The 13,187-nt window shown below is 41.9% G+C and overlaps 1 protein-coding gene across 1 annotated transcript in view; it reads right to left on the bottom strand.

Moving 5' to 3' along the window:
• Positions 1 to 8,507: 8,507 nt before the first annotated feature.
• LOC123822931 (zinc finger protein 271-like) overlaps positions 8,508 to 13,187 on the bottom strand; it is a 45,053-nt gene continuing 40,373 nt past the window's right edge. Inside the window, exon 5 of the mRNA XM_045845101.1 lies at positions 8,508 to 12,985. Coding sequence (XP_045701057.1) covers positions 12,344 to 12,985 — 642 coding nt within the window. The 3' untranslated portion in view covers positions 8,508 to 12,343. The remainder of the gene's footprint in view (positions 12,986 to 13,187) is intronic.

The following is a 13,187-nucleotide window of genomic DNA, read 5'->3' as shown; positions in this document are numbered from 1 at the left end:
GAAATACTACATGGGTGGTTCTGGTACTGTCTCCTGGAATCTTCCAAGACCACCTAAAAGAAGACAGGACAAGAAGACAACCTCTACAAAATACCAAAATTCATTGCAAAGTTGTGGTAACTAAAGCCCTGTGGTACTGGTGAAAGTACTGAAAAATAGACCAAAATGGATTGAGAGACAAGACACACCTCTGATTACATATAGATTACTGATTTTCTTTCAAAATGGTACTGCAAAGTAGTGGGAATGAAGAAAAAAAATCACTAACTGGTATAGGAAGAACCCAGTAAATTTCAAAAACACAAGGGAAGGAAGGAGGGAGAAAGTGAGAGGGAGCAGCAGAGACAATGAGAGACACTGATCAGTCAGTTAGGAAGAGGACATTCTCACCCCGGGCCAGTTTCCTGATCAGGGCACAAGCCTAGATTGCAGGTTTGACCCATTTGGGACATGAAGGATAGGCAACCAGTTGCTGCTTCTCTCTCACATTGGTGTTTCTCTCCTGCTCTCGTTCCCTCCCTTATCAATAACATGCCCTGAAGTGAGGATTTTTTAAAATATATTTTATTGATTACGCTATTACAGTTGTCCCATTTTCCCCCTTCATTCCCCTCCATCCTGTACATCCTCTCCCACCCACTTCCTCCCCCTTTAGTTCATGTCCATGGGTCATACTTATAAGTTCTTTAGCTTCTACATTTCTCATACTATTCTTACCCTCCCCCTATTTTCTACCTACAATCTATGCTTATTCTCTGTACCTTTTCCCCCTCTCTCCTCCTCCCACTCCCCTGTTGCTAACCCTCCATGTGATCTCCATTTCTGTGGTTCTGTTCCTCTTCTAGTTGTTTGCTTATTTCTTTTGCTTTTGTTTAGGTTTGGTTATTAATAACTGTTTTATGTCTTTTTACTGTTCATATTTTTATCTTCTTTTTCTTAAACAAGTCCCTTTAACATTTCATAAAATAAAGGCTTCATGATAATGGATTCCGTTAACATGACATTATCTGAGAAGCACATTATCTGCCCTCCGATTCTAAATGAATGCTTTGTTGGATAGAGCCATCTTGGATGTAGGTCCTTGCCCTTCATGACTTGGAATACTTCTTACAGGTCAAGAGACCTTCTTGCCTATAAGGTCTCTTTTGAGCAATCAGCTGACAGTCTGATGGGAACTCCTTTGTAGGTGACTGTCCCCTTATCTCTTGCTGCTTCTAGGATTCTTTCCTTCATTTTTACCTTGGATAATGTAATTATGATGTGTCTTGGTATGTTTCTTCTTGGGTCTAACTTCTTTGGGAGTCTCTGAGCTTCCTGAACTTCCTAGAAGTGTATTTCCTTTGCCAGATTGGGGAAGTTCTCCTTTATTATTTGTTCAAATACATTTTCAATCTGTTGCTCTACCTCTTCCCCTTCTGGTACCCCTATAATTCTGATGTTGGAACGTTTAAAGATGTCCTGGAGGTTCCTAAGCTTCTCCTCGTTTTTTTGAATTATTTCTGCATTCTTCCTGTTTGGTTGTTTTTCTTCCTTCTGGTCGACTCTTGCTGTTTTGAGTCCCAGTTTCCTTCCCATCACTATTGGTTCCCTGTGCATTTTCCTTCATTTCTTTTATGGTAACCTGCATTTTTTCATCTAATTTGTGCCCAAAATCAACCAATTCTGTGAGCTTCCTGATCACCAGTGTTTTGAACGGTGCATCTGATAGGTTAGCTATTTCTTGGTTGCTCAAAAGGATGAGTCCTGGGGCACTGATTTGTTCTTCTATTTGAGCCCCCCCCCCCTCTTTGGTCTGGTCTCGCTCCTGTTACAGTGAGGGGGCGGAGCCTTAGGTGTTCACCATGGCTGGGCACCCCAGTCGCTAGAATGTGAGGTTGTATGTGAGGGCAGGGTCAAGAGGGAGCAATGGCAGTAGCTCTGTTCTCCGTGGGACCTCAGTTCCTTCCCTGTGATCCTGGGCTGTGCGCTCTGCCCTGCTCCACAATTGCCACCCCACTGGGTCTGCCAGCTGCTGCTTGCGTACTCAGGGTCCACCCGCTGTGATCTTGCATGCCCCGGATGCCTTATGCTCTCCCAATTGCCTTATGCACCCAATTCTCCGTTCTCCGCTCTGTGACCCACGCCGAGCTGCTCATCTCCGCCCCTCCTACCAGTTTGGATGAACGGGCCTATTTCAACTTCTTGGCTGTCCGACTTCCATTCATATAAATTTTCAGTCAGTTCTGGGTGTTACTCTGCCTCTAAATTGTTGTTGGTCCAATCTTGGTTGTGTGTGGAGGTACAGTGCGTCCACCTATGCCTCCATCTTGACCCAGTCCTCCGATTTTTTTCAAAACCCCAAAAAACAAAAAACGGCCAGGAGGGGTGGTATAAATTATCTTTTATGTACCTGTTATGATGTTTCAAGGAAAAGTGGAGCAACAATGGAGGCAGGTTTTCCCTGGACGTCCAGGCTTTTGTGATTATAATCACATTACAATTATATCTGGATCCATGCACGACATTGGGCTCCAGCCAGAGCTGAGGATGAAATGAAGCAGAGCCAGCCCCAGGACAGCCAGGAGCAAGCAATGGCAGTGACTTGGGAGGACAGGGGTGTAGGAACCGCCAGAAAAAACACTGTCGACAAGAGAGACTGGTTCTTATTGCTGATGCATGTAAAGATTTGCAGATCATCAAATCTATTAGTGTGTAATCAGTTTATTAGTGATCCATTCACATGGGAGAAAAGAGGACTGGGTAGATGGAGGGATGAAAGGCAGCTTCAGGACAAAGCAGGGCAGCAAAGTAAGACCAGCTGAAGACCAGGGTGGCTAGCCCCAGGACAGCCTGAGAATGCATGGTCAGAGGCCCTGGGACTCGAGAGCCTAAAGCACCCACAGCACAGGAGAGAAAGAGAGAGACAACACGAACACGTCCTGTTCTGAGGACTTACATGGTTTGTGGGATAGAAGGGAGAAAATTACATATTAAGGGGTAAATGCGGTGCCAGGTTTCCTGAGGGAATGTGACTACCCAAACTTAGGCATGGTCCATTAGCCCAAATCCTTCCCTTCCTCAAAACTCCATTTGTTCATCTTTTATAGAACAGATACCTGACAGGACCCAGTTAATTAAAATTGGGGCATTTTCAAAAGTTATTCATGGGCTCTTTCTGTAAGTATCAGAAAATCCCTGGTAAAACAGATGGTGACCAGAGGTAGACAATTAACCAAAGTTGTTTTATGGGCTCCTTCTTATGGGCACAGGAGACCCTCTCGCATTCCAGGCCAAGGGATGAAAGCAGTTTCAAGGCTTTCTTTCCCAGATAGAGAAAATACTACAGACAATTCCAAGGACTTCCCTCCTTTCTTGTTAAGTTAGTGTTTGTTGTGATGTTGGAACAACTGGCAATATTAACAGACCAGGCTCAGGACTCCCAAGTTACCCTGTGAGAGATGTTTCCTTTTTCCTCCAGGCTTGTTTATTATTGCACCTAAGTGGTAAAATGCATTTCCTGGCAAGCAGGATGCTAGATGCTGGCCTGTAATAGCATTGCAGTCCCAGAGTTCTTCCTATGCTGTCTGCTGCCTCACCGTGGCAACATCTGCCCCACCTCCCAGGCTCAGTAAATTCTAAAAATGATGAATGGACCATCTTTTATCAGAAAAACATAGCCCCGAGAGCTTTCCTTACCACTGTGGACCTATTTTTCATTTCAAAGTCTTTTATAATTTCACTATAACTTTTTCCCTTGATCCATTGGCTTTTAAGGGTTTTAATTGCACGTATCTGTGAATTATTGATTCATGTAAAATGTACGGGTGTTTGGGCACAGGCATGTCTCCATAGATTGGATAAACATTTCTGAACACAGAGACACATCTCTTAGAGAAGACACCTGTCTATATCAGCCAGTGCTCCTCTGTCCTGAATGTGGCAACAAACAGCAGTGACAGGAACATTGTAAGTGAGGGATAATTTCTTTCATGCTAATTGGTACAGGTGTTTGCTTATTTCCTAATTTGGATGCAAGTCGAAAACCTGTGTACAACCTTTGATGTTTATCTTTCTATCTTATTGATGACAGTTTCATTCCATTCAGTTCAGAGAATACTTTATACAGTTTGTATAATTTCTTCATATATTTTGTATATTTTGCCTGATTTTTTAATATATTTTGCGTGACTTTTTAAAATTTTTTAAGATATGACCTGTGGCCTAATACATCGTCTACAGTATATAATATTCTAGATCCACTTGGGAGAAAAATATGCATTTGGTTGACTTTTAAAAGTCCTAATGTTTAAAATGGTAAAAGTTTAAGCCCTAAGATTTTAGAAGTACGAAGTTGAGGCAACACTTACTGTATTATCATGTATAATCAGAGAAGCATGGGCATTTGAGATACTGGTTTGCTTATACCAGTCCACATACAGTCTCTATGGCGTATTTGTTTTTTTCTTGTAACTCTTTAAAACTGTGAAAGCTTAGCTGTCAGGACATACGATGAAAAGGATACAATCCACATTGGGCGAGCTGATTTCTGAGTTAGCATTCCCCGTTATTTAAATATTTACTTTTTTATTTTTAGGGAGAGGGGAAGTGAGGAAGAGAGGGACAGACATCAATGTGTGGTTGCCTCTCACACACCCCATGCTGGGAACCTGACCTGCAGAACAAGCAGGTGCCCTGACTGTAAATATAGTAATAATTACATCTATGCTGGAATTAATAGTTGTCTCTGTACCGCTCTTACCATATGCCAGGCATATGGTAAGACCCTCACAACACAAAGAGACAGTTTTATCATCCACTGAAGACACAAGCAGATTCAGGAACAGAGAGGTTAAGCATCTTGTCTATGGTTACTCAACTAGCCAATGGCTGGGGTGAACAAAGAGAGTCAAATTCCAAAGTCTGCATTTTAATCAGTACTCTGCAGTGCTTTGTAACCAATCTTCTACTTTGCTCTCTTTAACATTAGTTTATCCCAAAATGCTTTGGGAGTCTCAAGAAGCAATGGAGGGATGCTGGGATGGTCTGAGAGCTGTGCCAAACTCCCTCTAAAAGTACAAAAGAGAATGAGAGGATCACAGTTGGTGACGAGCTGTGGGGCTGAGCAATGGCAGTAGCTGGATGCACAGACCAGCACTCCTTCCCCATCTACACTTCACAAGGAACCACTTCTTCCCATTCCCAGTACTGGTGTCTGCACTGAATTGTTAACTATGATGTCCTTATCTGGATATGCCCATCTTTGGGTTTTTCTATCAGATACTTTTCTTTTTGGTAACAGTAGGATAGTTTATTTGGTATAAAGGGTCAATGCCCTGAAAATGGGGAAAGTTATGTTGGGGAAACTATGCCATTCAAAATCACCTCTGGTATTAGTTGTCCAATTCTATCCTTCCTTGTAAACCAGGACTACGAAGTTATAGGTGGGTCCATGGCCAGAATCACCAGTAAATGTGTGAATTACATTGGGAGTCCAATGTCTAATTCCTAAGAATAAAGATTCAGTAAGGAGTTGGGGAAGACTAGGAAGAACATAAGTAAGATTTGTGGTGCCCTGGCTGGTGTGGCTCAGTGGATTGAGTGCCAGCCTGTGAACCAAAAGATCGCTGGTTGGATTCCCAGTTACAGCACATTCCTGGGTTGTGGACCAGATCCTCAGTAGGAGGTGTGTCACAGGTAACCACACACTGATGTTTCCCTTCCTCTTTTTCTCCATCCCTCTCTCTCTCTCAAAATAAAGAAAATCCTTTTAAAAAAGGAACAAAATAAAATGGAGGCAAGCAATTTATCAGACAGAGTTTAGAATAATGACTGTGAGTATACCTAACATTATGACAAAAGACTTGGAAACCATAAAACTGGACAAGTCAGGAATAGAGAATGCAATATCTGAAATAAAAAATATACCAGAATAAAAAGTAGTTTACATGAAGCAGAGGATAAAATCTGTAATTTGGTAAACAAGGTAGGAAAAAACGCTAAGGCACAGCAGCAAAAAGAAAAAAAAATTTGAAAACTCAGAGTTTAAGAAACACTTTGGATAACATGAAGTTTCGCAACATCTGCATGATGGGAACACCAGAAGGAGAAGAGAGCGAGCAAGGAATCAAGAACCTATTTGAAGAAATAATGACCCAACACATCCCTAATCTGGTGAAGGAAAAAGACAAGTCCAGGAAGCTCAGAGTCCCAAACAAGTTGGACCCAAAGAGGTCTACACCAAGACATATGATAATTAAAATGACAAGGCTCGAAGAGAATCCTAAAATCCACAAGAGAAAAGCAGGAACTTACCTATGAGGGAGCACAGATTAGACTGTCATCTGATGACTCATGAGAAACATTTCAGGCCAGAAGGGAGTGGCATGAAATATTCAAGATGATGAAATCAAGGACCTACAATCAAGGCTCCTTTAGCCAGCAAATCTATCATTTAAACTGAAAGAAGAGTCCTGGTTAGTGTGTCACAGTGGATTCAGCACTGGTCTAGGAGCATGAAGGTCGGTGATTCAATTCTCAGTCAAGGCACATACTTGGGTTTGGGGAGGCTCTCCAGTTGCGGACCTGGGAAAGGCAATCAATCAATATATGGCTCACACATTGATGTTTCTCTCTCTCTTTCTCACGCCCTTCTCATCTCTCTAAAAAGTAAAATAAATAACACTACCTATTTAACACTAAATAACACCACAGTCTCTCTGATAACAAAATAAAGTTGAAGCAGAAATAAGGAGCTTTCCAGACAAGAAAACCTAAGGGAGTTTGTTAACGCCAAACCAGTATTGCTTGCTTTAAGAAAAAATAAAAAAGAACAAGCAAAAAAAAAGAAGAAAACAGTCTGACAGTAAAATGGCCCTAAATACTATTTATCAATAATCACCTTAAACATAAATGACTTAAATGCTCCATCCACAAGACCTCGGGTAGCTGACTGGATAAGAAAACAAGACCCATATATAGGCTGACTCAAAGAGACCCATCTCAGATTGAAAGGTACACACAGACTAAAAGTACAGGGATGGAATAAGACGTTACATGCAAATGGAAAAGAAAAAAGCTCAGGTAGCAGGACTTCTATCTTACAAAATAGACTTTAAAACCAAGCCTATACAAGAGACAAACAAAGACACTACAATATGATAAAGGAAACAATCCAACAAGACAATATAATCCTAGGAAACATTTACATTTACGCACCAAACTCAGAAGCATCTAAATGATGGTCTCAGGACCATCAAGAGAAATCTTGATGGACATAAAAGGAGAGATCGACAGAAATACAGAGTTGGGGAAGTTAACACCCCAATGACTTCAATGGGTACATCTTCCAGGCAGAAAATCAACAAAGACACAGTGGCATTAAATGACACACTAGATCAGATCGATTTCATTGGTATCTTTAGAGCATTTCAGCACAAGGCAGAATATCCACACTTCTCAAATGGACATGGCATGTCTTCAATAATAAACCACATGCGAGGACACAAGTCTCAATAAATTTAATAGCTTGAAATTGTATCAAACATCTTCTCAGACCACAATGTTATGAAATTAGAAATCAATCACAAGAACACCACTGAAAAACATACAAAGACATGGAAGCTAAATAACATGTTATGAAACAATGAATGGGTCAACAAGATCAAGGAATCAAGATATGCTTTGAAACAAATGAAAAGGAGGACACAACAATCCAAAGTCTGTGGGACACTGGAAAAGCAATGCTAACTGGGAAATTCACAGCATTACAGGCTTATCTGAGGAGGAAAAAGCTGAAATGAACAGTCTAATTTTATTTAAAAGATCTTGGAAAACAACAAGGGCAAAAGTGAGTAGAAGAAACGAAATAAAGATCAGAGCAGAAATAAACGAAATAGGATCTTAAAACTACAAATACCGCCCTGGCTGGCGTAGCTCAGTGGATTGAGCACGGGCTGCGAACCAAAGTGTCGCAGGTTCGATTCCCAGTCCGTGCACATGCCTGGGTTGCAGGCCACGGCCCCCAGCAACCGCACATTGATGTTTCTCTCTCTTTTTCCCTCCCTTCCCTCTCTAAAAATAAATAAATAAAATCTTTAAAAAAATACAAATACCAAAAACAAAAATCACTGAATCCAAGAGTTGGTTCTTTGATAAGATAAACAATGACAAACCTTTAACCAGGCTCATTAAGAAAAGAAGAGAAAGGACCCAAGTAAATAAAATCAGAAATAAAACAAGAGAAGTAACAACTGACACTACAGAAACACAAAGGTCTGTGAGAAAACATTACCAACAATTACATGCCAAGAAACTTGACAACTTGAACAAAATGGATCAAGTGCCTTCTGCTCAGTAACACCTGGTACTTCCAGAGTTGTGCCCATTCCAGCTGTTCAGTGGAACAAAATTCACCAACCAGGTAAGGGTATGCTACACATGGCTCAGTTTTGTCCATGACATTCAGCAAGATCCTTCTGCTACACCATTTTATTTCAGAATACTGTCACACCTGGAAGGCCCAATTTCCCTTTTTTTCTTTAACACAGATTTTATTTATTTTCAGACAAGTGGGGAGGGAGGAAGAGGGAGAGAAATATCGATATTTGAGAGAAACATCAGTTAGCTGCGTATGACATGCTCTTGGCCAGGTACCCAGATCCCAACACAGAGATGTGCCCTGACTAGGAATTGAACTGGTAACCTTTCAGTTCACTAGTCACTGTTCAACCCACCTAGCCACACCATCCAGGATCATCCCTTTATTTTCCTAGAGAACTTTCACCCGTACTTCCAAACCCTCCTGAGTTGTTGCCTCCAAGAAGTCTTCAGTCATTCTCCTTGGATATTATTCATTAAACTTCTTTGTGGCCTTAGAGGTGATGAATTCTTACTCCCTTCCTATGGCGAGTCCCTCAAACCCATGAAGGGCAGAATGCACGACTGGAAGAATGAACAAACCCACCACTGGACAGGTGTGGTGTGGTCTATGTGACAATGGAGGTTCCCAGGTCAGGGGACTTGGGAAGCAGTAGTTTCACTTTCTGAGCACTTCTTCTGGGCCTCTGACCTTACCTACTGTTCTCAGGCACCTGCAGGACATTCCTGGCATGACACTGCAGACAGCAGACATTTCCTGCTGAAGCCCTGCTTGGCCGCCTCCCCCTCCCCGCCTTCTCTCCCACACATTCCCTCCTAGCTCTTCCTGTCCTGCCTTATGAAGAAAAGCAATTTCTGGTTCAATGGGAGGCACTTGCAGATTCTCAAATGGGAGCATCCTCCCTAACACAAGTCTTTTTGAATGCAGTCTCCCCTTATCAAGGTCCAAGTGTGTTTGATCCCACAGACAGGGCTCCCAAGTTAGAAATTCGACAGTGTGTGTGTTTACAGTGTCCACCAGCTCAGGTTCAGATGATGCCACCAGACAATAAGCCCTTTTATGGGGTGCTTCCAGGGCACCCACTGAACCCAGCTGCATCCATGATGGGTTATTTTTCCATTAATCTTCTTGCAGGTTTATTTGCCATAGGACATTTTGTTCAAGGGGTACAGCTTATTGATTTGATACATTTCTTACAATGTGATTGGCATTAGAGACTTAGCTAGTATTGCTGTCTCATCCCAAAGTTTCTTCACGCATTGCAATAATTAAGGTCTAGCCTCTGAGGAAACTTAATGTTTCTCAAGTTTGGTTGTGTATAATCACAATACCATGCAGTAGGTCTCCAGGACTTAATTATCTAGTAGTCACAAGTTTGTGCCCTTAAATCTCTCTCCCATTTCCCCACTTCCTGGTCACCACCATTACTCTCTTTTTATGCCTTTTTAAAAAAATTCCACATAAACACATATCATTCGGTATTTGTCTCTGTCTTATCTCACTTAGCATAACGCCAGTAGCATGTTGTTGCAAATGGCAGAATTTCCTTCTTTCTCGGGGCTGAATACCGTCCCATTATATATATATATATATATGAACTTCATCTTGATCCAGGATACACTTTCACATCGTTTCCATTTCTTGGCTCCAGTGAACATGAGGGTGTAGATAGCTCTTTGGTAACATGTTTTCATTTCCTCCAAATATGCACCCACAAGTAGGAGCTAAATCCGCAGTACTGACACTGTCTCAACCAGTTTCTTCAGGGAAGCATCTGACCCCATTGCAATTCAGCACAGCATGAGTGGGGACTGAAACAGCTCAGGCAGAATCTGGGATCAGCTTAAAAACAGATTCAGGACACTAGGATCTGTGATGCTAGAATTTAAAAAACAGCTGCAACCTGCCAGACAGCTGTGATCCCGGTCCAAACTCACAAAACAGTCACCTGGATGTAAAGTGCAGCACAGGGAATATAGTCAGTAATGTGGCACTAACTATGCATGGTGCCAGGCGCACACGGGATGTACAAGGGGATCACTTCAAAAGCTATATACATGTCCAATCACTATGCTGTACACCTGAAACTAACACAATATTGTCAACTGTTAACTACAAATAAAATTTTGAGGAAAAACATGCTAGACAAACACAAATGGCTCAAAGTCAGTCACCTATTTTCCCAAGAGTTCAGTAGCAACTAAAAACTGCTTTTGAAAATTCCAAAAGTGACCCTAGATGGCGTGCCTCAGTGGACTGAATGTTGGCCTGGCAACTGAAAAGACCAGCTGTTCAATTCCCATTCAGGGCACAAGCGTGGGTTGTGGGCCAGGTCCCCAACTGGGGGTGCATGAGAGGCAATAACATACTGATGTTTCTCTCACTCTCTTTCTCCCCACTCCCTGTCTAAAAATAAAATAAAATCTCTAAAAGTGTATCTCCATTTCTAGATGGATTCTGTATTTATGTTGCCTCTGTTTATTCACAGAGAATCAGCAAAAATCATCAGTTATATAGACATCTCCTGTTCCTAAAACTCGGAGTTTAAGTATTTTCCTCACTGGAAGCACGATCCCAGGGAGCTGCGGCTCTGACACTCTCCATTGCAGCTTTCCCTGTTGGGGATCCCTCCAGTGTTTATGAAGTTGTGAGCATATAAACATTTATATCAATTTCTTATCATGCATCCAGGAGAAAAGGAACAAAACACAAAGCTACATTTTTAAAAGTCCCTTTCCCTTGCCCTGACAGATATGGTTCAATTGGTTGGGTGTTGTCCTCAGATGGAAAGATGGCCAGTTATGGGTTCGTTCCCTAATTGGGCTACATGAGGGAGAAAACCAATCTGTTTCTCTCCCTCTCTTTCTCCCTCCCTTCCCTTCTCTAAAAATGAAATAAAAGCTGTATTTTCCCTAATGTTTTAGTTATTTTTCAGAGGGAAAGGGAGGGAGAATGAGAGGGAGACAAATATCCATGTGTGGTTGTCTCTCACACACCCCTCACTGTAAACCTTGCCCACAACACAGGCATGTGTTCTACACTGGGAATCACTTTCCTGTGCAGGGTGGTGCTAAATCCACTGAGCCAAACCAGCCAGGGCTCCTTGAATTAAGTTTTAAGTTTCTTACAAAAATCATTTTTCTACTACAATTTATTATTACTAGTTGAGGTTGGACTCATGAGAATTTTTGTCTAGTTACCCTATTTTTCACAGCTTTTTCTCTCCCTCATGTGAGACATTTCCAGGCACTTACTATTACTCAGGCACTGGTTTGCTGTCATGGGCTAGCAGCAGTGGACAAACTCCCTGCTTCCAGGAAGCTGACATTCTCCTGAATGTCAATTTTGTCAAATCCATCAATCTACCTTTGCTAAGGTCCTAGGGGTCTTCACTTTTAAGTCTCTCTTCCATAGACTTTAGAAAGTGTGAAGGTTCTGACAAACTCATAGTATTGTTCTCATAGAGTTTCTCTGTTGTGCGTTTTCTGAATTTTGTAACATTTTCAAGTCAGCTGGAACACTGACCACATTGGTGTAAGACGGAGGTTTTTTCCAATGGAATTCACATGACTGTAGAAAACTAAGCTTATGCTGAATTCTTAACACACAACACTGTATAAACCATCTCATCTGTGTAGGTTCTCTAATGAAAGTCAGAAGTCTAAGCTCTGAAGAACACTTATACCACACACCCATCAGGAATGATGTGCTTACCAGCATTATGTATTCTCTCATCCACCTGCAGCTATAAATTCTCACTAAAGCCCTCATGGGAAATGAAACGTGTAGACTTTCTGCCCAGTATGGATGCTATGATCACTGGGAAGACTTGAAACCTGGGTAAAGCCTTTACCAGATTTGCTACACTTATCGCATATCTATATGTGGATCTCCTGATAAGCTTGAATTCCTAAGGTCCAACTGAAGCTCTTACCACACACAGCCCATTTGTAGTGCTTCCTTCCAGTGTGGACTTGCTGATGAACATTAAGATGTGAACTTCGACTGAAGCTCTTCCCACACAGCATATTTGTAGGGTTTCTCTCCAGTGTGAACTCGTTGATGAACTTGAAGTCCGGAGTTGTAACGGAAACTCTTACCACACACAGCACATTTGTAGGGTTTCTCTGCAGTATGGACTCGCTGATGAACTTGAAGTCCAGAGCTCTGACTGAAGCTTTTCCCACACAGAGCACAGTTGTAGGGTTTCTCTCCACTGTGAACACGCTGATGAGCATGAAGACTGGAGGTATGACTGAAGCTCTTTCCACACACAGCACATATGTAGGGTTTCTCTCCAGTGTGGACTCGGTGATGAATTTTAAGATATGAACGCCTACTGAAGTTCTTACCACACACAACACATTTGTAGGATTTCTCTCCAGTGTGGATTCGGTGATGATCTTTAAGACATGAGCGCCTACTGAAGCTCTTCCCACACACATCACATTTGTAGGGTTTCTCTCCAGTGTGGACTCTCTGATGAGCATGAAGACTGGAGGTATGACTGAAGCTCTTCCCACACACAGCACATTTGTAGGGTTTCTCTCCAGTGTGAACTCGTTGATGAACTTGAAGATATGAACTCTGACTGAAACTGTTCCCACATGCAGCACATTTGTAAGGTTTCTCTCCACTGTGAACTCGCATATGAACTTGAAGAGTAGAGTAGTAAGTGAAGCTCTTCCCACACTCAGCACATTTGTTGATTTTCTCTTCACTGTGGAGTCGCTGATGATATTGAAGTTTGGAGGAATGACTGAAGCTCTTCTCACACACAGCACATTTGAAGCGTTTCTCTCTAGTGTGCTTTTGCTGATGAACTTGAAGG

This window comes from Phyllostomus hastatus, unplaced genomic scaffold, assembly GCF_019186645.2.
Source record: "Phyllostomus hastatus isolate PE091 unplaced genomic scaffold, TTU_PhHast_1.1 phas_contig_468, whole genome shotgun sequence".
Taxonomy (NCBI): domain Eukaryota; kingdom Metazoa; phylum Chordata; class Mammalia; order Chiroptera; family Phyllostomidae; genus Phyllostomus; species Phyllostomus hastatus.
Note: the sequence above shows the minus strand (reverse complement) of the source record. Positions and strands in the feature narration are given on the sequence as shown.